General features: G+C 40.5%; 1 protein-coding gene across 37 annotated transcripts in view; it reads right to left on the bottom strand.

Moving 5' to 3' along the window:
* The window catches only part of TRDN (triadin), a 478,227-nt gene that overhangs the window by 33,271 nt on the left and 420,206 nt on the right, over positions 1–24,750 (bottom strand). For 36 of the 37 annotated variants that reach the window (XM_072141623.1, XM_072141646.1, XM_072141659.1 and 33 more), the window contains 12 exons: positions 21,351–21,389; positions 21,112–21,153; positions 19,679–19,729; positions 18,115–18,144; positions 14,901–14,966; positions 14,761–14,826; positions 13,060–13,080; positions 12,464–12,529; positions 10,270–10,335; positions 9,446–9,511; positions 7,762–7,827; positions 6,174–6,239 (listed from right to left, as the gene is read on the bottom strand). In XM_072141623.1, coding sequence (XP_071997724.1) covers positions 6,174–6,239; positions 7,762–7,827; positions 9,446–9,511; positions 10,270–10,335; positions 12,464–12,529; positions 13,060–13,080; positions 14,761–14,826; positions 14,901–14,966; positions 18,115–18,144; positions 19,679–19,729; positions 21,112–21,153; positions 21,351–21,389 — 645 coding nt within the window. The remainder of the gene's footprint in view (positions 1–6,173; positions 6,240–7,761; positions 7,828–9,445; positions 9,512–10,269; positions 10,336–12,463; positions 12,530–13,059; positions 13,081–14,760; positions 14,827–14,900; positions 14,967–18,114; positions 18,145–19,678; positions 19,730–21,111; positions 21,154–21,350; positions 21,390–24,750) is intronic. The other variant, XM_072141625.1, reaches the window with a different exon arrangement.

Raw genomic sequence — 24,750 nt, 5'->3', positions numbered from 1 at the left:
CTCTGCAGGGATGAGAGTGGAAAGATTTTGCTTGTACCGTGGGTCCAGGAGAGTGAACACCCAGTAATCGGTGCTGGAATAAATTCTTTGAACGCGAGGGTCACGGGATAGGCAGCCTAGCATGAAATCTGCCATATGCGCCAGAGTACCAACGCGTAAGAATTCACTCCCCTCACTGGCCTGACTGTCCATTTCCTCCTCCTCCAACTCCTCCAACTCCTCTTCTTCTGCCCATACACGCTGAACAGTGAAGGACTCAACAATGGTCCCCTCTTGTGTCTCGCCAACATTCTCCTCCTCTTCCTCCTCATCCTCCTCCACCTCCACCTCCTCCGATATGCGCTGAGAAACAGACCTGAGGGTGCTTTGGCTATCAACAAGGGAATCTTCTTCCCCCGTCTCTTGTGACGAGCGCAAAGCTTCCGACTTCATGCTGATCAGAGAGTTTTTCAACAGGCCAAGCAGCGGGATGGTGAGGCTGATGATGGCGGCATCGCCACTGACCATCTGTGTTGACTCCTCAAAGTTACTCAGCACCTGACAGATATCAGACATCCACGTCCACTCCTCATTGTAGACTTGAGGAAGCTGACTGACCTGACTACCAGTTCTGGTGGAAGTTGACATCTGGCAGTCTACAATCGCTCGGCGCTGCTGGTAAACTCTGGATAACATGGTCAGTGTTGAATTCCACCTCGTGGGCACGTCGCACAACAGTCGGTGAGCGGGCAGTTGGAGGCGGCGCTGCGCTGCCCTGAGAGTGGCAGCATCTGTGCTGGACTTCCTGAAATGCGCACAGATGCGGCGCACCTTCGTGAGCAAATCAGACAGATTGGGGTATGTCTTGAGGAAACGCTGAACTATCAGATTTAACACATGGGCCAGGCATGGCACATGTGTCAGTCTGCCGAGTTGCAGAGCCGCCACCAGGTTACGGCCGTTGTCACACACAACCATGCCTGGCTTCAGGTTCAGCGGTGCCAGCCACAGATCAGTCTGCGCCGTAATGCCCTGTAATAGCTCTTGGGCGGTGTGCCTTTTATCGCCTAGGCTCAGCAGTTTGAGCACCGCCTGCTGTCGCTTAGCGACGGCACTGCTGCTGTGCCTAGAGCTACCGACTGATGGCGCCGTGCCCACGGATGGTAGTTCGGAGGAGGAGGTGGAGGAGGGGTGGGAGGAGGAGGAGGCATAGTAGGCCTGAAACACCTGGACCGAGGTAGGCCCCGCAATCCTCGGCGTCGGCAGTATATGACCAGCCGCAGGGTCAGACTCGCTCCCAGCCTCCACCAAGTTAACCCAATGTGCCGTCAGCGATATATAGTGGCCCTGCCCGGCAGCACTCGTCCACGTGTCCGTGGTCAGGTGGACCTTGTCAGAAACGGCGTTGGTCAGGGCACGGATGATGTTGTCTGACACGTGCTGGTGCAGGGCTGGGACAGCACATCGGGAAAAGTAGTGGCGGCTGGGGACCGAATACCGAGGGGCGGCCGCCGCCATGAGGTTGCGAAAGGCCTCGGTCTCTACTAGCCTATAGGGCAGCATCTCCAGGCTAAGCAATCTGGAGATGTGCGGGCTTGGGCGTGCGGGTGGGTTGCACTATATTTGCGTTTCCGCTCCAGCGTCTGGGGTATGGAGAGCTGAACGCTGGTGGATGCTGTGGAGGATCGTGGAGGCGACGATGGGGTTTTTGTGGCAGGGTCCTGGGCAGGGGGCTGACTATCAGCTGACACAGGGGAAGGAGCAGTGGTGTGCACGGCCGGAGGTGAACGGGCTTGTTGCCACTGAGTGGGGTGTTTAGCATTCATATGCCTGCGCATACTGGTGGTAGTTAAGCTAGTAGTGGTGGAACCCCTGCTGAGCCTGGTTTGGCAAATGTTGCACACCACAGTCCGTCGGTCATCCGGTGTTTCCTTAAAGAACCTCCACACTTCTGAAGATCTAGCCCTCGCCGCAAGAGCCCTCGCCACGGGAGCTTCACTAGTTGACACATTTGGCGCTGATGCACCAGCTCTGGCCCTGCCTCTCCGTCTGGCCCCACCACTGCCTCTTCCAACCTGTTCTGGTCGAGGACTCTCCTCCGTCTCAGAAGCACTGTGTTCACCCGGCCTCTCAACCCAGCTTGGGTCTGTCACCTCATCATCCTCCGATCCCTCAGTCTGCTCCCCCCTCGGACTTCCTGCCCTGACAACAACTTCCCCACTGTCTGACAACCATGTCTCGTCATCGTCGGACACCTCTTTACACACTTCCACTACGTCAAGAAGGTCATCATCACCCACAGACTGACTGGTGGAAAACCTGGGCATCGGAAAATTGCTCAGCAGCAACCGGACAAGTGGTTTGTGACTGTGGGAAGGGTCCAGAAAACAGTTCCTCAGAGTATGCCGGTTCAAATGCCAAATTTTCCTGGGAGGGGGCAGACTGGGGGGGAGGAGGCTGAGGTGCAGGAGCTGGAGGAGTGGCGATTTCGGTGACATGGGTGGACTGCGTGGAAGACTGACTGGTGGACAAATTGCTCGAAGCATTGTCAGCAATCCACGACATCACCTGTTCGCACTGTTCTGGCCTCAACAGTGCTCTACCACGAGTCCCAGTAACTTCAGACATGAACCTAGGGAGTGTAGCTCTGCGGCGTTCCCCTGCTCCCTCATAAGCAGGTGGTGTCTCACCCCGCCCAGGACCACGGCCTCTGACCCCTGCAGTAGTTGGACGCCCACGTCCCCGCCCTCGTCCTCTACCCCTAGCCCTCGGGTTAAACATTTTTAAAATGAGAGTTATAACTTTAATTTTTTTTTAACTTTTTTTTGTGTTTTTTGTTTTTTTTTGTGTTTTTGAGTTTTTAAAAACAAACAATGCTATCCTATAGCTATGGCTATTTTCTAGCCAAGTATGAAAGCACACTACTATGCCAGATGAGATGACACTGAGTTATTAAACAAAATAAACGTAAAATAAAAAAGGAAAAATGGCAGACTGTGCCGAATTGAAATCCAACCCCTACAAAATTTTCCCACTTCGGTCTTTGCAATGGATATGTGCGTCACTAAGCGCAAAACACAGCGGTCGCAAGTCTCACTACAAATTGCTCACAATTGGCTAGTAGATGCACTGCAGCAAGTACAGCCACCAGCAGATCAACCAGAAATCAAATATATAACGCTACTGTAGGCGCAAGTAAGCCGTTTGGATTCTCCTATGGCTATTTTCTAGCCAAGTATGAAAGCACACTAATATGCCAGATGAGATGACACTGAGTTATTAAACAAAATAAACGTAAAATAAAAAAGGAAAAATGGCAGACTGTGCCGAATTGAAATCCAACCCCTACAAAATTTTCCCACTTCGGTCTTTGCAATGGATATGTGTGTCACTAAGCGCAAAACACAGCGGTCGCAAGTCTCACTACAAATTGCTCACAATTGGCTAGTAGATGCACTGCAGCAAGTACAGCCACCAGCAGATCAACCAGAAATCAAATATATAACGCTACTGTAGGCGCAAGTAAGCCGTTTGGATTCTCCTATGGCTATTTTCTAGCCAAGTATGAAAGCACACTAATATGCCAGATGAGATGACACTGAGTTATTAAACAAAATAAACGTAAAATAAAAAAGGAAAAATGGCAGACTGTGCCGAATTGAAATCCAACCCCTACTAAATTTTCCCACTTCGGTCTTTGCAATGGATATGTGCGTCACTAAGCGCAAAACACAGCGGTCGCAAGTCTCACTACAAATTGCTCACAATTGGCTAGTAGATGCACTGCAGCAAGTACAGCCACCAGCAGATCAACCAGAAATCAAATATATAACGCTACTGTAGGCGCAAGTAAGCCGTTTGGATTCTCCTATGGCTATTTTCTAGCCAAGTATGAAAGCACACTAATATGCCAGATGAGATGACACTGAGTTATTAAACAAAATAAACGTAAAATAAAAAAGGAAAAATGGCAGACTGTGCCGAATTGAAATCCAACCCCTACAAAATTTTCCCACTTCGGTCTTTGCAATGGATATGTGCGTCACTAAGCGCAAAACACAGCGTTCGCAAGTCTCACTACAAATTGCTCACAATTGGCTAGTAGATGCACTGCAGCAAGTACAGCCACCAGCAGATCAACCAGAAATCAAATATATAACGCTACTGTAGGCGCAAGTAAGCCGTTTGGATTCTCCTATGGCTATTTTCTAGCCAAGTATGAAAGCACACTAATATGCCAGATGAGATGACACTGAGTTATGAAACAAAATAAACGTAAAATAAAAAAGGACAAATGGCAGACTGTGCCTAATTGAAATCCAACCCCTACTAAATTTTCCCACTTCGGTCTTTGCAATGGATATGTGCGTCACTAAGCGCAAAACACAGCGGTCGCAAGTCTCACTACAAATTGCTCACAATTGGCTAGTAGATGCACTGCAGCAAGTACAGCCACCAGCAGATCAACCAGAAATCAAATATATAACGCTACTGTAGGCGCAAGTAAGCCGTTTGGATTCTCCTATGGCTATTTTCTAGCCAAGTATGAAAGCACACTAATATGCCAGATGAGATGACACTGAGTTATTAAACAAAATAAACGTAAAATAAAAAAGGACAAATGGCAGACTGTGCCTAATTGAAATCCAACCCCTACTAAATTTTCCCACTTCGGTCTTTGCAATGGATATGTGCGTCACTAAGCGCAAAACACAGCGGTCGCAAGTCTCACTACAAATTGCTCACAATTGGCTAGTAGATGCACTGCAGCAAGTACAGCCACCAGCAGATCAACCAGAAATCAAATATATAACGCTACTGTAGGCGCAAGTAAGCCGTTTGGATTCTCCTATGGCTATTTTCTAGCCAAGTATGAAAGCACACTAATATGCCAGATGAGATGACGCTGAGTTATTAAACAAAATAAACGTAAAATAAAAAAGGACAAATGGCAGACTGTGCCTAATTGAAATCCAACCCCTACTAAATTTTCCCACTTTGGTGTTTGAGGTGGATATGTGTGCCACTAAGAGCTAAACACAACGGTAGCAAGTCCCCCTGCTAATTCCTCACAAAATGGTACTAGATGCAAATAAAAAAAAAAAAAAGTAGAACGTTATTGTAGCCCTAAGAAGGGCTGTTGGGTTCTTGGAGAATCACTCCTGCCTAACAGTAAGCTAATAGAACACCCTAACGCTTTCCCTGACCAGCAGCAGCTCTCTCCCTAGCGGCATCCAGACACAGAATGATCCGAGCAGCGCGGGCAGCGGCTAGTCTATCCCAGGGTCACCTGATCTGGCCAGCCAACCACTGCTATCGACGTGTAAGGGTACCACGTCATGCTGGGTGGAGTGCAGAGTCTCCTGGCTTGTGATTGGCTCTGTTTCTGGCCGCCAAAAAGCAAAACGGCGGGAGCTGCCATTTTCTCGAGCGGGCGAAGTATTCGTCCGAGCAACGAGCAGTTTCGAGTACGCTAATGCTCGACCGAGCATCAAGCTCGGACGAGCATGTTCGCTCATCTCTAATGTTTACACTTGGCATAGAAAGGGAATGTTGCCAGTTATTGACCAACGTTTAAGGTGGAACCAATAAGAAGGCAGGTGACAGTTTGAGGGGTTTCAGTATTAGGGATCACGGTTCTTGTTTGTGTCTGGCCAGTGTGTTTGTGTTGCTGCCAGTAGTACTTAGACTCTAATAATAAAAATATATGTTTGCATGTATATGCATGTAATATTTTTGTTATTTCAGTCCATAAATGGTTTTTGTGTATTTTTATAATAAAATAAAAATACACTTGTGCAGTTTACATAAACCAGCAAATTTGGTATTTAGCTATGCATACGGAAATAGTGCATGTAGCTTTGTTTTCAAAATTAAAAGTGTCTACAGAAAATGAGTTTTGTATCCATTCCTGTGTTCAAAAGCAACACAACTGTCAACAGAATCTAGATGTCTAGACCATGTGCCCTAACAGGTGAATACAAGTGGTGATGAGGTTAACTGCTGGGATCCGAGCTTTTCAAATCTCAGGAATTGTGGCAGAAGTTCAGCTGTGCATCACATCTGTTCTCCTGGCATCAATGTTGTGGGTAGGCCAGTGCTGTCCTAGTGATCACCTTGACATATTGCTACATCACGCAGTTCATGTACCATTACATTACAGTATACTACATAGGTTTCTTGAAACATTTTACCTTTTCCAAACTGACTAACGTTGTCCAGTCCATTGTAGAAGAGATTCGTGAAGAACTGAGTAAAATCTGAAAGCAAATTAGAAAAATTACATTCTCTTATTCACTATGTAAACTTGTCTGGATTCTTATCTACATTAAATATGTAGCATGCATTACTGAGGGCAGGATTATGCTGGGGGTACGAATGTCGGGGTATGAGTGATTATGTATGTTTGGTAAAGAGCTGAAGGGCTGGGGCATGGCCAAGATCCATCCCAGAATTGTAGAAGGTGAAGCTGTTTGTTTCCTCAACTGGGGTATTGTTTGTGTTGTCTTGTTTTCTTTAAAAATTGTAAAACCAATAAAGATCAATCTGAATAAAAAAAAATATGTAGCATGATTGTTCTTGCTAGCATTTGTGTAACTCTCACACAAAAAATATGATATGAAACTTATAGTCACAGTCTCTAAAAACTACCAGTCTACACTGTGTTATGAAACGTTGGAACCATCATGATTTTTCTTTCAAGAGTTAAATAGCTAAGTGATACTAGACTTCGTTATATATTTGTTAAATAGGAAATAAATGTTTGTCTTCTGACATTTTGTAGTTTGTCTACATCAGCTTTTCTTCCAGTTGTGTCAGCTGTGTACAGACTTCAGAACTGCTTTCAGAAACACTGCTCACCAGGGGGCTAACGATCGCGGTCACGGTTATAGTAGTTTTTATATTTGTGTTCATTGGGGGCAATATTATAGGAGTTATATTCTTGTACATAGGGGCAGTATTATAGTAGTTATATTCCTGTACATAGGGGCAGTATTATAGTATTTATTTTCTTGTACATAGGGGCAGTATTATAGTATTTATTTTCTTGCACATAGGGGGCAGTATTATAGTAGTTATATTCTTGTACATAGGGGGCACTATTATAATAGTTAACTCTCAATTTCTGGACTCTGAGGTTAGGATCCAGACTCCTCTGCTTCTGGATGTATACTTTTTATGTATTGAATATATTTATCTTCTCCAAATTGGAAAACTTTATTAAGTCCTTCATAAAAGACTTGATGGAAGAATTGGGCACATTCTAGAGGAGAATAGAAATATCAAAAATATGGTCATATTTTGGAAATTATCTTCAGTGTGTCATCTAGTGCTCTAATAACAGACTGGCAATAGGAAGGAGTAATATACACAAAGTCTATGTTACAATGTTTTATTAATCCCTTTGTGTTACTGGCAAAACTATAAACCTATATGATGGAATGGATTTATCCCTTAGACAAATAACATCGGCATGCTTTTAATGTTTGCAAATAAGTGATGTAGATGATTTTTATAACAAATTAATGGAAGGAAGTGCAAAAAACACAAAGGTGACAAAGTTCTTCATGTAGCCCTTTTGTTATGTAACTAGTATAAAAACAACTGCTTCTAACACTTTTTTTTTTACAGAACTGAAGTAGTCATTTAGATGTTGTTCATTAACTGTGATAATTATGTGAAAGGTTTTATCTAGATTATATGTATATTGGGACTTTTCAAAAGCTGAAAACTATGTAACATGCTGAAAACAAACTATGATCCATACAATGATGATGTTACCTTCTCCATACTCAAAAAGTGTAAGGAAGATAGTATGAAAGTAGTTCTGGGAGAAGTGAGCCCATTCTGACAGAAAACAGATAACATGTTTATATGAAGATTAATATCAATATGAAACTAGAAACTAGAGCACACATGCACTATATTCTGACATTTAAAGGGCACTCTACCCTTGCATGCATGAAAAAATTGATTGAAAACTCAGAGATGAAGATTCTTCAAGTCAATGCAATGTGGTTGTCTTCAGGTCTGGTCAGACTTGTCAGTAAACAGGTTACAATGGACAAGGAGACTTAAAGGAAAACTGTCACCACATTTTCTCAAATACCGCTAATTTCTGATTCCCATAGAGCCCTATTAATTAATTGACTCTTCTTTTAGATAAAATTCTTTCCCTCACATCCCCCTTAAAAGTTTATTCCACCTGGCACCAGAGGGGAAGTTTCATGCTTGGTGTGCCCCTTCTATCTACCCTTCCCCATGCCCCATTTCTCTTCTCAGCATGTCATGTGACCAGAGTGATGTCATCTATGTCACGGGTGCCCCTGTGACCCATGTTCCGGGTCGCGGGCGCACCTGTGTGCCTCCCTATGCCACCACAGCTCTGCAGATTCACTTACCTCGCCATGCTCCAGTGTCGGTCTCCTTGCTCAGGCGCATACGTCCCCGCCTCCGATGGCATGTGCACGATTTAAAGGGCCAGTGCACCAATGATTGGTGCTGGCCAACCAACATCCCAGATAAATTCCTGGGCCTCTTCTTGTGCCACTGGCCAGATCTTTGTGCCTTGTGACTTAGAGAAAGCTTTCTCCTGATGATCCCTTGTGTTTATGGTGATTTCCCATTGTGACCTCGGTTTTGTTCCTTACTTTGCACCTTAGCTGTCATCCCTGACCTTCTGCTATGTCCCCGAATATGATCCTATGCTGCCTGTCCTGACCACGATTCCATGCCTGTCTTCTGAGCCGGTACTTTGCCTTGGCCACCACCGCAGTCAAAGTCATGCCTGTAGAGTGACCTGGTGGTGCCATACTGCAGCAAGTCCAATCTTCTTTGCAGCAGGCTCTCGTGAAGACAAGGTACCACTGAGATTCTGCTCCAGGTATCAGCTTACATCATCATCTGCGGTGGTCCAGTGGGTCAACTACCCCTGGTTCCTGATAATCTAAGGTCCTTTAACCATTAAGATCTGGAAAGTCTATCCCATGTATATATGTGATCACATGAAATCACAGCTCCTCCCCATACCTTCAACGAGGTATGCAGTAATTTTATGTGATCAGATGCATACATGGAGTAGATGTTGCAAATCTTACTGGATAAAGGACCATGAAATCCCCCTGGTCAAATAACATGAACTGATCATTGATGCAACTTCTATGGATGCAGTTAAAATTTAAGGTGTGCTGTATATTGGATGACAAAAAGGTAAGAACTACAGCATTTGCAGCTGTTTCATTGACAATTATTGTTTGCCACATTTTTTATGGTACTGTACATTGGTACTTTAAAGTGAACCAACAAGCCAAATTGTATAAATCACTATTGCACTTAATAATAGTAAGCATTGGCATATATGTTATTAAAATGTTACTTTGTCCTGTTTTTTTTTACTAAATAAATATAATAGATGAATAGTTTTCATTTTATTTCATTTTTATCCCAAAAATAAATAAAGTGTTACCTGCTCCATACTGTGTAACAGTACTCAATCTCTCTTGGAAGAAATTCTGCAGGAACTGAGCCCAATCTATAAGTCAATAAGCACAAAATATTTTTGGGAATTCAATTTGCAATAGAGTACTTCTCTACAGCACTATACATTTACTCACTATTAGTAATGAACAGACCCGAACAGCATTGTTCGCGTCTTTGCCCAACATTGAAGGCTTGAGTCCCTGAATCTGGACTTCATCTACATGTTTGGGTTTGGCTGACCCAAACCTCCACCTGCCATAACACCTGTGATCGGTGCTGGCACCACCATTTACGCTCATGTGATTACATATCAGCAACAACTGTGGGGGTGAGTGTTCAAATTTTGATTTGTACCCAGACTCAAACAAATTTTTAAAATTCGTGTTTGACTAATGACACATTTTTGGACTAAAGGACAATTTGGACTACTTTACAAATATTGCTGAAAAGATAACAGTAAAAATTAAGATGGCCATTCACATTATTTTATTGGCTTGGTGTAGGTTTGTGGGGGAAATTGGCTGTTCCATTGCTTCACTCATGACAGATTCATTGGATAGAAACATCTTGGATGAATATCTCATGTCGGACCATATCGAAATGATGTTTTATGTTACTATACTATATCAACTATATGGGTTGAGAAATTGCTAAAATATAATTAAAATAGATTTGAGAAGAAAATGGTATGGAGGTGGCATAAGGGGGTGGGGGAATAGACACAATTTATGGCTTTTGCATGAAAGCCTTGATAAATGTTTCCCATTATGTGTTATCAGCTTTTTTAAGTATTTTATGTATTGTAGTTACCCCCTCCAAACTGAGTCAGTTTATTAAATCCGTTATAGGAGATATTCTGGAGGACATTAACGTAACCTAAAAAAAGAAAACATTTTTGTTAATACTTAGGATTTCATAGCTCATCGACTTATTAATACAATATCACTTTTGTACTTCCTTAAAGATCAGTAATACAAATATTTAATCAGTTACAGAGACCATAAACAAATGATCTACCTGCTACTGCAACAGTTACTACCAACAATACCATGGATATTTTATGGTATACACAGAAAGCAGATTTTTGGCTCAATGTCTAATTATTATTTTTTTTTACTTTAAAAATTGATCAATAATGTTGGAAAAGAAGGATATAAAGCATTATACACACAGAAAAAGCATATATTTCCTGCTGAAACGCTTAATATGTGTCTCATTTTGACCTTGAATCCCTTTTCCTTTACAGAAACTTTAAGGGATATTTTACATGAAATACTATCTGTGGCCTTAACCCCTTAAGGACCAGGCCCTTTTTCGTTTTTGCGGTTTTATTTTTCACTCCCCACCTTCAAAAATCTATAACTTTTTTATTTTTCCATGTACAGAGCTGTGTGATGGCTTATTTTCTGCGTAACAAATTGCACTTCGTAGTGATGGTATTAAATATTCCATGCCGTGTACTGGGAAGCGGGAAAAAAATTCTAAATGCAGTGAAAATGATGAAAAAACACATTTGCGCCATTTCTTGTGGGCTTGGTTTTTACAGCTTTCACTGTGCACCCCAAATGACATGTCTATTTCATTCATTGGGTCAATACGATCACGGGGATACCAAATTTGTTTAGGTTTTATAATGTTTTCATACATTTACAAAAATTAAAACCTCCTGTAAAGAAAAAAAATTCTTCATTTTGCCGTGTTCTTGCGCTAATAACTTTTTCATACTTTAGTGTATGGAGCTGTGGGTGGTGTCATTTTTTGCGACTTCTGATGACGTTTTCAATGCTTCTATTTTTAGGACTGTTCGACATTTTGATCACTTTTTATAGAATTTTTTCTATTTTTCAAAATGGCAAAAAAATGCCATTTGCGACTTCGGGCGCTATTTTCCGCTACGGGGTTTAACGCAGTGAAAAACGGTTATTATATTTTGATAGATCGGGCATTTTCGGACACGGCGATACCTATTGTGTTTATGATTTTTACTGTTTATTTATATTTATATCAGTTCTAGGGAAAGGGGGGTGATTTGAATTTTTATGTTTTTTTAATATAATTTTTTTTTTTTTTACTTTTTTTTATTTATTTTTTTTACTATTTTACAGACTCCCTAGGGTACTTTAACCCTAGGTTGTCTGATTGATCCTACCATATACTGCCATACTACAGTATGGCAGTATATGGGGATTTTGCATACCATCTATTATAATGTGCAGATCGCACATTATAATAGATAGCCTCGATCATGACAGCCTGGGATCTTTGTGTGATCCCAGGCTGTCATGGCAACGGATCGCCGCTCCCCGGTGACGTCACGGGGAGTGACGATCGGAGCCAAGATGGCGGCGCCCATGCGCCGCCGGCTCTTTAATGCCGCCGGCAGCTTTGCCGGCGGCAATCAAAGGGTTAACACCCGCGATCGGTGCAAGCACCGTTCGCGGGTGTTAGCGACGGGCGTTTGCTTCATTATGAAGCTAATGCCCGGTGAGTATGAAGAGGGCTCAGCCTGTGAGCCCTCTTCATACTCCCCCATGCGCAGTAAGACGTAAGGGTACGTCTTATTGCGCTATGGGGTAAAAATAGTTGATCAATGGTGGCTGTGGGGTCCTCCTCAGTGACCAGCTGTTCGGAAGCACTCAGAGAGCATAGTTTACTCTGTGTCCCCATAGTGATCCAGCCCTATCCTTGCAGCGGAGGCTACTATTTACACTAAAAAGGAGCAGTGACTGCATTTACAGCTTTTGGATGCTACAGGGCACAGAGTCAACTTCTTCTAGTTCTGTGTGCTTTGTTTATTCAGTGCCAGTGCCAGGTATTGATCAGTAACAGGGCAAGGTATTGCTCCCTTGCTGTTCAACTTTTCATGTTTTTGTTTGTTTAGTTTTTTTATGTGGTTTTTGGAGCCAAAGCAAGAAGAAAATAAATGAGAAGTGTATAAAGGATAACAGATGTAACAGATCCTTTAAAAGTGTTATAAAGCACAGAAAAGAATTACTTTACCTACCTTCCCCATATTCGTTAACGGCACTGACAGCATCTCTTAAAATGCTCTGAAGATAGTCAGGAGAACCTAATAAAATCAAATTATATTTAGCTGGGTAGTTTAATAAAACAATAAACCCAACGGCTGAAACTAGGTAGTTCATGGATAAAATGGAGTCATATTCACTTATGTTATGCTAACATCTGGCCCGTAGGCTTTGTAAGCCTCTGTTACAGATCCCGGTGGGTGAGGTTTAGAATGGAGTGACCTTGAGACTCAAAAAGTTCATAAATCAGGCTTTACAGGTCATCACTCCAACTGATAGAATGCAAACTCTGCTGGTTAGTATCTTTATGTACAAGTGGTAGGAATTGTCACATGCATTTTTTGTTGTCAATAAGTCACAAAAAGGTCTTTAAATCTAATGATAAATATCCCTTATAGGGTTGATGTACTAGCCCAAAAATAGGTTGAAGGGTAAAATTCACCTTAAAAACTGACACAAAGCAAAATGAGACATGCGAATAGCAACTGATAAATACTATGTGTTAAATGAGAAAAACAACTTCAATTAGATTTACCACAATGTTATATGAAAATAAAGTTATTATATATACCTGGATCCTCTCCATGGAAATCTTAATAAATAAAAGAAATAAAGTGGTGGTTATACAAACCCCTGTCCAACTAATTACTCGTTAAAAAGCTTTTTCAAAAATGTTATGGAAGAAAGTGGGATGAGGAGGACAATGACTACTGCAAACCAGGGAAGCATTGACCCATTAGATCTACTTGTATCATTAAATACTGGTCATAAACCTTTCCAATTTGTTTCCGAATTTTACTCAACACACTCCTAAAGTAAGTAATTTTTTATTTTTCAGTTAGCAGAGGTGGCTGAGCGTCAATGTCCTGCAGGATAATTTGCTTCTAGTGAAACCATTAATGGGGTATTCCAGGAATAAGCATAATTCATATTCAAATGTATCCTTAAAATATAAGGTAATATGTAATCAGTTGTTATTTTCTAAAATGTTGCTCCCCTTAGCAGACAATTTCTATGGACATACAATATAATGAAAAATTAAAATGCTATTGGCTCTTTAATCAGTCCATTGATTTTGACCTTAGAGAGCGGACGCAGGTGGGAAGATTGCTGCTGGTCACATGTCCACATCACATGTTCTGCACCTGCCTAGTCATCACTATGTTTGACTGCAGCTGGTTGCTATTAGTGCATCCCATATTGTCAGTGTTGTGGTGAGACGTCATCTCAGCGGGGCAATGTGCAATGATGGCAGTTACAGAAACATCATTACTGTGGTAACAGATCAAGACAGTATGTTAGATCATCACTGGGAGCAGAGCATAAGAGGGAGGAGCTGTGACTGAGAACTGAGGATTCATGGGAGTTGTAGTATCCTGTGGTGGCCATCTTGGAGATAACTCTACTTACCTTATGAAACCCCAAAAAGTTGTGAATCATAAAAGAAAACTATTTAATCTTCAATGTATCATTAATGACATTGAGTTTTGTTGTATTCATTTATTTATTATTATTACTGTGCATGCTTAAAGGAAACCTACCACTTAGAATGGTCGGTGTAAGCAGTAAATACCGAGCACCAGCTCAGGATGAGCTGGTGCCGGTACTTACTTTCGTCAGTGTTAACAGTAGAACAGGCTTCGGCGCTGCGTGCGCGCACCTACATAGGAAATGATGGAGACGTTGCGCGTGCACGGTCGCGCGCAGCGCCGAAGCCTCTTCTGCTCTAGAGTTTAAAAAGTGTTAAAACCGCGATACCGCAGTTTATAACACTAAAGAAAGTAAGTACCGGCACCAGCTCATCCTGAGCTGGTGCTCGGTATTTACTGCTTACACCTACCATTCTAAGTGGTAGGTTTCCTTTAAATAACACCTCCCCTTTGTTCTTTAGGTCAGTATGACCATGGAGATACCAAATTTATATAATTTTTTGTCATTAATCAATATGTTTTAACCTTAAAAACTTTAAAAATAAGCAATAACAAGGCCTTCACTTCTCTGCTACCGCGCCTTCTCTCACCCTTCTACCATCAGCTACGTTACTCATTGGTTTAGAGAGATGTGGAACTTGAACCCTGAGTTGCTCTGCCTAAACATTTGAGCTTGATATGCATATTTTTTGAGCGTGGAAGGAGCAACCAGGACGAAATAAAACAAAGGTCTGTGCGGCATGCAGTAGGTTAATTGTGGTGATCACTTTAACTTTGCCACTTCAGAACAAAATTAATGATGATCAATTAACTACAGGCATAATGGTTTAATTTTAAGTTACCTTCAGTGTATTGATTGAGCACAGTGAAGTATTGAAGTAGGAAGTCCTGTAAGTAATGGAAGCCATCTAAATGAAGAGAAGCACTTCAGTTACACACTTGTAATGTACATATATAAAATCCTTGAGACAACTTTACTCACCTTCCCCATATTCATTAACAATACCAAAAACATCCCTCAAGACACTCTGAAGATAGTCAGGAGAACCTAAAGGGATAAAATTCAAGTGTAATTAAAGGGGTATTCCTACGAAGACAGGATTCTTAAATATATTCAGGATAACAAAACAACACTTTTTCTAATTCACTGTTATTAACAAAAATGCTGCATTTCACAGAAATAATTCCATCCTCTCTCTATCAGTCCCGATGCTAACAATTTTGGTTCCCTCTGGATCTGACCGTAAATCTGACTATGTTTGGATTCTTATCATGAATAGCTTCTCTTGTATGCACATTTTGCCTCCTGCTGCTCCCCCCTGCATTACAAGACCAGCTCAGACTACACTACAGACACAGGCACTTCCTGCTGGCATTCAGCATCATGCAGAGTTTACTCTACAAACTAGAGACAAGATAAGGTCTTTATCATAGGGGAAGGGGAGGCATAGCAGAGCTGACTGTGTGTATTATAAATAAGATAGTACAGCTTGTGTTTGTTATAGGTAAGATAGCAGGGCTGACGGTGTGTTACAGGTGATATAGCAGAGCTAAATGTTTTATATGCATCTCTTGACTCATATGATATTTCATCTTTCATCTCTTTTTCTATGTTTTAGATACAGTACTAGTACACTGTTCAGAAGCTAAATGGAAGTGTTGATAAACCTTGTACCCTGATAATCTAAGCACATTGTCAGCACACAGCATTTCATAGCACAGAGGAATCATGAAGTGTCTGCTTAGAGAGTAACAAAAAGCAATACCACTTAGCACAATTGTAAAGGATAGAGGTTAAAAATTATCTTTATTGTGTAAATCTCACTAGGGGATTAACATTTGAACATTTTCCTTCATGGGAAACCCCTTTTAAAGGGAATCTGTTACCACATTTTTCACAAATACAGACAGTAGCAGGTTCCCATAGAGCCCTAGTAACTTACTGACACCCTTCTTTTAGGTAAAAATTGGTCCCCTCAGATTCCCATACATTCAACTATATAATTTTAGCTAGTATCCAAGGATTTCTATAGAGAGTTGAGGTGGGATTGGCCTCTTTAGGCTGAATCCAACACCTACTCCCCATGCTTTCTCTGTTTGTAGCAGTAATGTCATATGACCTGGGTGACACTATCTCAAGTCCTTTAGCCTCCTCACATTAGCAAACTTTACACCAAGAATATATCTCATGAAATCAGAGCAGCCTGCATGGTGAGGAGTAGAAGTCCATGTATTCTATTGTTTTTATTGTTTTTGACTTGTTAGGTTTTGTTTTTTTACATTAATATGATGTACGGTGGTGATTTTTCAACATTTTTTGGTGACTAAGATGTCCAATTTTAAAAGTTTGTTTCAATTATGTTATCTGCAATTGTAGAGTTATCATTTGTTTCCAGATGTAAAAGTCTGTTTTTTGCCACAAAGTTGCAAAATTTGCCAAAAGAAAAAAACACTTCCATCTCCACCAAGCATAGGGATTTATTCGCTAGTGGCTTTTATGCAACTATTTTGTAAACAGTAGTACACTGAAGAAGTTAACTCCTTAAAGCCAGTTATATCAACTAGACTAACCCACTGTAATGCTGCTCAATGTGCAACCAAGGGGAGAGGTAAGGGTAGATGTGGACCATAAGCCCTAACATAAATAAGACCTACTCAGATGTCCCTAGCTACTTCCCCATCCTATTCTAGATGGTAGGTGATAGCTGGTTGACTTTCCAAATTGATGAAAAAGCCAAAGACAAAAACAGGGCAAAACAAAGCTTGTACAAATATAGGGGAACACAAAGTGGACCTCTAAGTATAGAGTAAGAGGCCAAAGCAAGGTCATAAGCAAACAAAGGTCAGGAAATCTAGCAAAGGTCCAGCTAGCAAGTCCCCAGGAAGACTTATAGCAAGCACTGTACAGTGGGCAAATAATCATTTTATGGGAGTCCCGATTGAGAAAGTGTTTGGAGTGACCACCTGACATCCAGACCAAACAGAAAACTTGTAGTGGAGGAATGTAAATGGAGAGTACATACAGTATGTTTATCATAATCTGCTAAACTGTGACATGATACCCTCTTGGATTATCAGAAGTTTGTCCGATGAGCCAGGTGGATATAAAAAGGGTTAAGAAAGACAAGAGGCGCTAACCTCGTGAAATATGTAAAGCTAGCGTAGAGGAATTAAAAAGCGTGGCAGTTTAGCTGCTCACCTTATTCAAGGGTCATAAAGCGTATATGGCAGCCGATGGTTTCCTGATGTCAGCTGTTCCCGAACCAGAAGGTGGGGTAGCAGAAGAGCAATGCAGATACCCAGTGAATGGCAGGAGAGAAACAGGAGCTCCAAAAAATAACCTTTAGGAACCAGTACCAGTAGTTCCAAATTATAAGGTTTTATTTCAAAGAATATAAATAAATAAAAAAGCTTAAAAGGATGGTTACAACGCGTTTTGGCTCAGTACATGAGCCTTCGTCAGGTGCGAAAGCTCATGTACTGAGCCGAAACGCATTATAACCATCCTTTTAAGCTTTTTTATTTATTTATATTCTTTGAAATAAAACCTTATAATTTGGATCTACTGGTACTGGTTCCTAGAGGTTATTGTTTGGAGCACCGTTTTCTCTCCTGCCATTCACTGGGTATCCACAACATTAACCATTAGACTGGGCAATTGCATGCTGTGTTTTTTGTTTCTGCAATATATGACAATTATATAATTGATAACATTGCAGGAGAATTGAATTGAGGTTTCAATAGTAACATTAATACATAATATTGTTATCCACATTTTCATTAAATATACCAATTTAATTAATTGAATCCTCTGTGAGATATATGTTGCTTTAATACTTTTAGCTATTATATTGTAGTGTATCTAATTAATTGTTACTGAGTAGCTTGAGAGAGGATGTCCTAATTTCCCCTAGAAAATAAATCCTGTAACATGTAGTATAAATGACTGTTAAACCTGGATCTTTAGGTTGAGCCATATCATTTCTGTTTCCTGCCACAATAAAAGAATACCAGCTTTTCAGATTATTCAGGCTAAGTGTCAGAATGATGAAATACAGCAGGGCACCGCTTGCAATAGGATCATTTTGTTAAAAGTCAGCTATTAAAGGGAATTAACTTACAGATGAGAATTGTACACAGTTATACAATTGAAGGAATAATATTTCTACAAAGGGAAATGTGACCAGATAACTTACCTTCCACTTCAGGAATGATTTCTTCATGTCCTGCAAGAATCAGTCAGATAATAAATGGGTAATAGAGTTGTATGCAAAATATTTTATACTATTGTACATAGCATGTTTGCCACAAAACAAGTACTTTCAAGGAACAATTTTAACCATTATAAATTCTAACATGGGAAATGTATTATCATCATATTATACACCATCGGAAAAAAACTGCTACATCGGATCAAGGTAAGTTTGTACAATGGGAAGGTGTTCATGTAACACATTACAGAAGACCAGAATTCTTTCAATAATCAACTCAATCAGATTTGCAATATTTCTTGTTCAAAAGTTATACTTTATTAAGTGTTTGCATGGGAAAGTGACATTTTAGGGGTCTATATTGTTATGTATTTAGTTTTTATTTATTCTAATGTTTAAACTTTACTATTTAAAACTTTTTTTATTTATACATACTTGAGCTTGAACCAGCAATGCTCTGATCACTAGTTCAAGTCCAAAACACTACTCTACAATACGTGCAGAAGAAATCAGACAGCAACCACAGAAGATGATTGCTATGGCTAGTTTCTAACCTACACTGACAGCACACAAAAGGATTTGGTGCTGTGACTGAATGTGTCACTTTAACTTTTGAAAAACGCTAATGTAGCCCTAACAAGGGCTGTTGGGTACTTGGAGAATCACTCCTGCCTAACAGTAAGGTTCTTGGAGAATCACTAATGCCTAACAGTAAGGTTCTTGGAGAATCACTCCTGCCTAACAGGAATCTACTAGCCCCCTAACGCTTTCCCTGACCAGCAGCAGCTCTCTCCCTAATGGCATCCAGACAGAGAATGATCCAAGCAGCACGGGCAGGGGCTAGTCTATTCCAGGGTCACCTGATCAGGCCAGCCAACCACTGCTATCGACATGTAAGTGTACCACATGATGCTGGGTGGAGTGCAGAGTCTCCTGGCTTGTGATTGGCTCTGTTTCTGGCCGCCAAAAATCTAAATGCCACGAGATGCCATTTTCTCGAGCGGGCAAAATACTCGCCCGAGTTGCGAGTACGCTAATGCTCGAACGAGCCTCAAGCTCGGACGAGTATGCTCCCTCATCTCTAATTACTATATATTGTAAACCAGGGACAATTTTTCTTAATTTGACAAAAATACATTATACTTTAATGTAATAAAATATTTCCCATGGGATCTTGTTGATGTGTGTACATTTACAGTAATAAAAAAAAAATAAACCAAATAAACCCCATTTTACAAATGGGGCCAATGTATCAATATTACCATTTTGTACACCAGTCTAAATGATTGGAGCACCCAGCCTCATAGTAACTCTTGTGCAGCACCAGGGCACTGGAACTGAAATTAATACCAAGTCCGGGTTGGCATGCATTTAATGGCAAACGTATCCCTGTCCTTCTTCATCTGCCATGCCAACTTTTTAAAGCATATGGAACATTTGGCGCAACGGGACAAAAAAGTAAAAATTCCATGGTGTGGTGGAAATTTTTAATGTTGTGTATGTAAAAATAACTCACACAATGTGAAGTTCATCAATGTTTAAAAGTTACCTTTCTTTACTTCTTCTTTTAATGCGTTTTTCTCAATTATTTTTGCTTTTTCTAAAAAAAAATATAGAGATAAGATTAAAACATGCTAATGCAACACATCATTCAGCCCATCATCATTTTTACTAAGTGAGCAACTAATGAATATTTTCATTTTGGCAAACAACTTATTGTGAAAACTACTGTTTAATGTAACTTACCGTATTATGTTTCTGATTATTGTATGCTATTTGATCATTGTGAAGCTGATTTTCAAAACTAGCGTAAAGCCCAAATTTTTTAATAAACTGGTGTAAATAGTGAAATGTCATAATCTTTGGTGTAAAATGACACTTGAAATGATGCCAGAAAACAGTGAAAAAAATTCTCTCCATTATTTGTTCAAAACTTTATCCTAGTAATTAAATGTTGTATTAATTAAATGTATTTATTGTTATTTGTATTTCTTGTATTAGTAATCCAATGTGCAGCAATCGAGGACAGTCCATTCTAGAAGCGCATCTTCCTGAAGTCAAAACGTTCTTTATTTTTTTGTTACAAAATGTATATGTAAAGGTGTAGTAGTTTTTATACACCTTTTATATACCTTTTGTAACAAAAAAATAAAGAACGTTTTGACTTCTGGAAGATGCGCTTCTAGAATGGACTGTCCTCGATTGCTGCACATTGGATTCTACTATTGTTCCCCTATATCCTCTAGTCCACTTTTCTACTTGTATTAGCAATGTTTACAAAATATTTTACATAGGCTAAATATTTTACAATAAGCTAAGTTAAAAAATATTTAAAACCATTCAAACATTTTCAGACTTGTTACTGAGCTCTCTAAAAAGACTTGTCCAACCTGCTCTGTAGAGATCATTTCCAAAGATTATTATTACAATGAAAGGTAGAACCTCTACAATGAGAACAGATGAACACAGCTCTCCTACAACTCCTTCCCCCCCTCGAGAATGAGTATGCATAAAATTCAGAGGATTGTTTTCTGGGTTATTTGAAATGTTTTAGATGCTATTGCTGCTACTCAACATACAATATGGTTGCTCTCATTGTCATAAAGATTCTAATTAACTTATATTATATTATATAATACATAACAATACATAATAAATAACTATTCAAACAAAAATATGCTCTGTACATTTCCTCTTTTCCAGTGAACTTCATGCATAATCTACCAAGAGTAGAACTGGGATCTGGGTTGAATTTAAAAGTGTGAATAGCTTTTTGCACTGTAGTTTTCACATTCTATCTCTGACCTTGTGAATCAACATAAAGGTGTTGTATGCTACGGTTATGCTATTAATGGATGACTGTTGTATGGTATACCTAAAATGATAAAAGTGGCTATAAAGATTTACGTATTAGAACTTGCATTTGTTTGTGAATAAATGTTTAGACAAAATATACTGATTACAAAGGACAGTGTAAGATACCTTTGACTTTCTCCTTTTCCTTCACATCTGGCTCATGTGCTGCTATTATGGAAACAATAAATCTATTAAATTAAAGTCAATCTAATGAACACTGCATAAAATTGTCCATTTTATACATTAAAATTAAAAATGTCTTCAAAATACAAAAATTAGTTGGCTTATAGTTGTCTAATTGGCTTCACCTATTTGATGAAGTGGACATTAAAATGTAATACAAAAGAAAAAAGTGAATAAAGTACCTTCTTTCTTTCCAGGTTTCTCTTCAGTCTTTGCTATTACTAATAAAAGGAAAATATAATAAATAATTTATATACTTAGTAACAGAGTAATTTATTAAATAAACAGAAAACACTATTTCTTTATTACTTGTGTTTATCTAGTTATTTGTGACATTTTAAAACTATTTATTTCTGTATCCATATTGTCTCCAGACCCTTCAGGTTATAAGACCACATTATAATATGTTTTGTGACCATATTCTATGGCTATGCATTGAAAAGCACTTGATAGCAGAATAAATATGTGCCTTTAAACCTTGTAATGGCTATGTGATGGACTGAAATACCTACAGTATTCTAGAATGAGTTTAAAGGGGTATTCCCATCTTTGCATTCACATTTAATTTAGTCCATTTTCCATATATAAACATTTCTTCAATTGGATGTTATTAAAAAAATGTTCCTGTGTGAAGATAATTTCTCATAAATGTGATCATGTTGTCCCTTAGAAATGAGATGGCTTCCTTGGATACGACCACCTCACATTTTGGCAGCAATGGATTCAGCAATCATTACTTTGGGTCATGCAGTAACTCTCAGACATTTCACATACAAAAACCTTTTGTTTCTTTGTGCAATCACTACAGAAGAGGTGGACATTTTCCAGAACACAGTCTTGTTTCTAAGGGACCATATGACTACATTTATGAGAAATTATGTTCACACAGGTAAAATGTTTTTAATAACATCTAAATGAAGAAATGTGTGTATACGGCAAATTAATGAAACTGAGTGTGAATGCCCAGATGAGAATACCCCTTTAAGATACTTAGAGGGTAAGAAAAAAAAATCAAGAAATGGGCAAAAGTTACAAAGAGCATATTTAATCTGTTTATGTGTTTAAATATAGAAACAAATATAGTTGACATATTATGGTTCTCAGTGAGCTAATATCCAAAATAAGTTGAAAAGAAAAGGAGCAGAAATATGGCAGTTTATTGATATAATTGGGTATAAAATATAGCTTCACTCTGAGTGGTATAATATTATAAGTAGGAAAAGCAGCTGTTGAAATAATGAACCTATAAGAAAATATAGACATTGTAATTGAGTTTGAGAGCTGAAGATTCAAACTATTAATGTATGCATATGTTAACAGGAAGAACAGTTAATATATGTATAACATAAAATACAAGCACTCTCTGGGTGATGACCTAGTAAGGATTATTACCGTATATGCTTGAGTATAAGCCGGCCCGAGTATAAGCCGAGACCCCTAATTTTACCACCAAAAACTGGGAAAACCTATTGACTCGAGTATAAGCCGAGGGTGAGAAATGCATTGGTCACAGACCCCCCCTCCCCCAGTATATAGCCAGCCAGCCCCCTATAATATACAGCCTGCCCCCAGTAGTATGCAGCCAGCCCAGCTTGCCCCCAGTAGTATACAGCCTGCTCCCAGTAGTATACAGCCAGCCCAGCTTGCCCCCAGTAGTATACAGCTTGCGCCCAGTAGTATACAGCCTGCCCCCAGTAGTATACAGCCTGCTCCCAGTAGTATACAGCCAGCCCAGCTTGCCCCCAGTAGTATATAGCTTGTCCCCAGTAGTATACAGCCTGCCCCAAGTAGTATACAGCCTGTCACAGTAGTATACAGCCTGCCCCCAGTAGTATACAGCCTGTCACAGTAGTATACAGCCTGCCCCCAGTAGTATACAGCCTGTCACAGTAGTATACAGCCTGCCCCCAGTAGTATACACCTTCCCCCTAGTAGTATACAGCCTGCTCCCAGTAGTATACAGCCAGTCCCCAGTGGTATACAGCTTGCCCCCAGTAGAATACAGCCAGCCCAGAATTAAAAAAAAAACTTATATACTCACCCTTCGGTGGCCCCGAAGCGCAGTGCTGCTCCCCCGATGTCTGCACGGCTCGTCTTCTGGCTTCCTGGCTTCTCTTCTGTCACATCGTGCTGGGCGCCACCATTGTTCTCTCCCGGGCGGCAGGCAGGGAGAGAACAATGGCGGCGCCCAGCACGATCTTACAGAAGACAGAAGAGGAGCCGGTAAGCCAGAGCAGCGCTGCACATTGGGGCCACCGGAGGGTGAGTATGTACACTCACTGGCCACTTTATTAGGTACACCATGCTAGTAACGGGTTGGACCCCGTTTTGCCTTCAGAACTGCCTCGATTCTTCGTGGCATAGATTCAACAAGGTGATGGAAGCATTCCTCAGAGATTTTGGTCCATATTGACATGATGGCATCACACAGTTGCCGCAGATTTGTCGGCTGCACATCCATGATGCGAATCTCCCGTTCCACCACATCCCAAAGATGCTCTATTGGATTGAGATCTGGTGACTGTGGAGGCCATTTGAGTACAGTGAACTCATTGTCATGTTTAAGAAACCAGTCTGTGATGAATCCAGCTTTATGACATGGTGCATTATCCTGCTGAAAGTAGCCATCAGATGTTGGGTACATTGTGGTAATAAAGGGATAGACATGGTCAGCAACAATACTCAGGTAGGCTGTGGCATTGCAACGATGCTCACTTGGTACCAAGGGGCCCAAAGAGTGCCAAGAAAATATTCCCCACATCATGACACCACCACCACCAGCCTGAACCATTGATACAAAGCAGGATGGATCCATGCTTTCATGTTGTTGACGCCAAATTCTGACCCTACCATCCAAATGTCGCAGCAGAAATCGAGACTCATCAGACCAGGCAACGTTTTTCTAATCTTCTACTGTCCAATTTCAATGAGCTTGTGCAAATTGTAGCCTCAGTTTCCTGTTCTTAGCTGAAAGGAGTGGCACCCGGTGTGGTCTTCTGCTGCTGTAGTCCATCTGCCTCAAAGTTTGACGTACTGTGCGTTCAGAGATGCTCTTCTGCATACCTTGGTTGTAACGGGTGGCGATTTGAATCACTGTTGCCTTTCTATCAGCTCGAACCAGTCTGCCCATTCTCCTCTGACCTCTGGCATCAACAAGGCATTTCCGCCCACAGAACTGCCGCTCACTGGATGTTTTTTCTTTTTTGGACCATTCTATGTAAACCCTAGAGATGGTTGTGCGTGAAAATCCCAGTAGATCAGCAGTTTCTGAAATACTCAGACCAGCCCTTCTGGCACCAACAACCATGCCATGTTCAAAGGCACTCAAATCACCTTTCTTCCCCATACTGATGCTCGGTTTGAACTGCAGGAGATTGTCTTGACCATGTCTACATGCCTAAATGCACTGAGTTGCCGCCATGTGATTGGCTGATTAGAAATTAAGTGTTAACGAGCAGTTGGACAGGTGTACCTTATAAAGTGGCCGGTGAGTGTAAGTTTATTATTTTTTAAGCCCATTGACTTAAGTATTGACTGGTGTATAAACCGAGGGGATATTTTTCAGCACATTTTTTGTGCCGA

This window comes from Engystomops pustulosus, chromosome 3 (assembly GCF_040894005.1).
Source record: "Engystomops pustulosus chromosome 3, aEngPut4.maternal, whole genome shotgun sequence".
Classification (NCBI taxonomy): Eukaryota; Metazoa; Chordata; class Amphibia; order Anura; family Leptodactylidae; genus Engystomops; species Engystomops pustulosus.
Note: the sequence above shows the minus strand (reverse complement) of the source record. Positions and strands in the feature narration are given on the sequence as shown.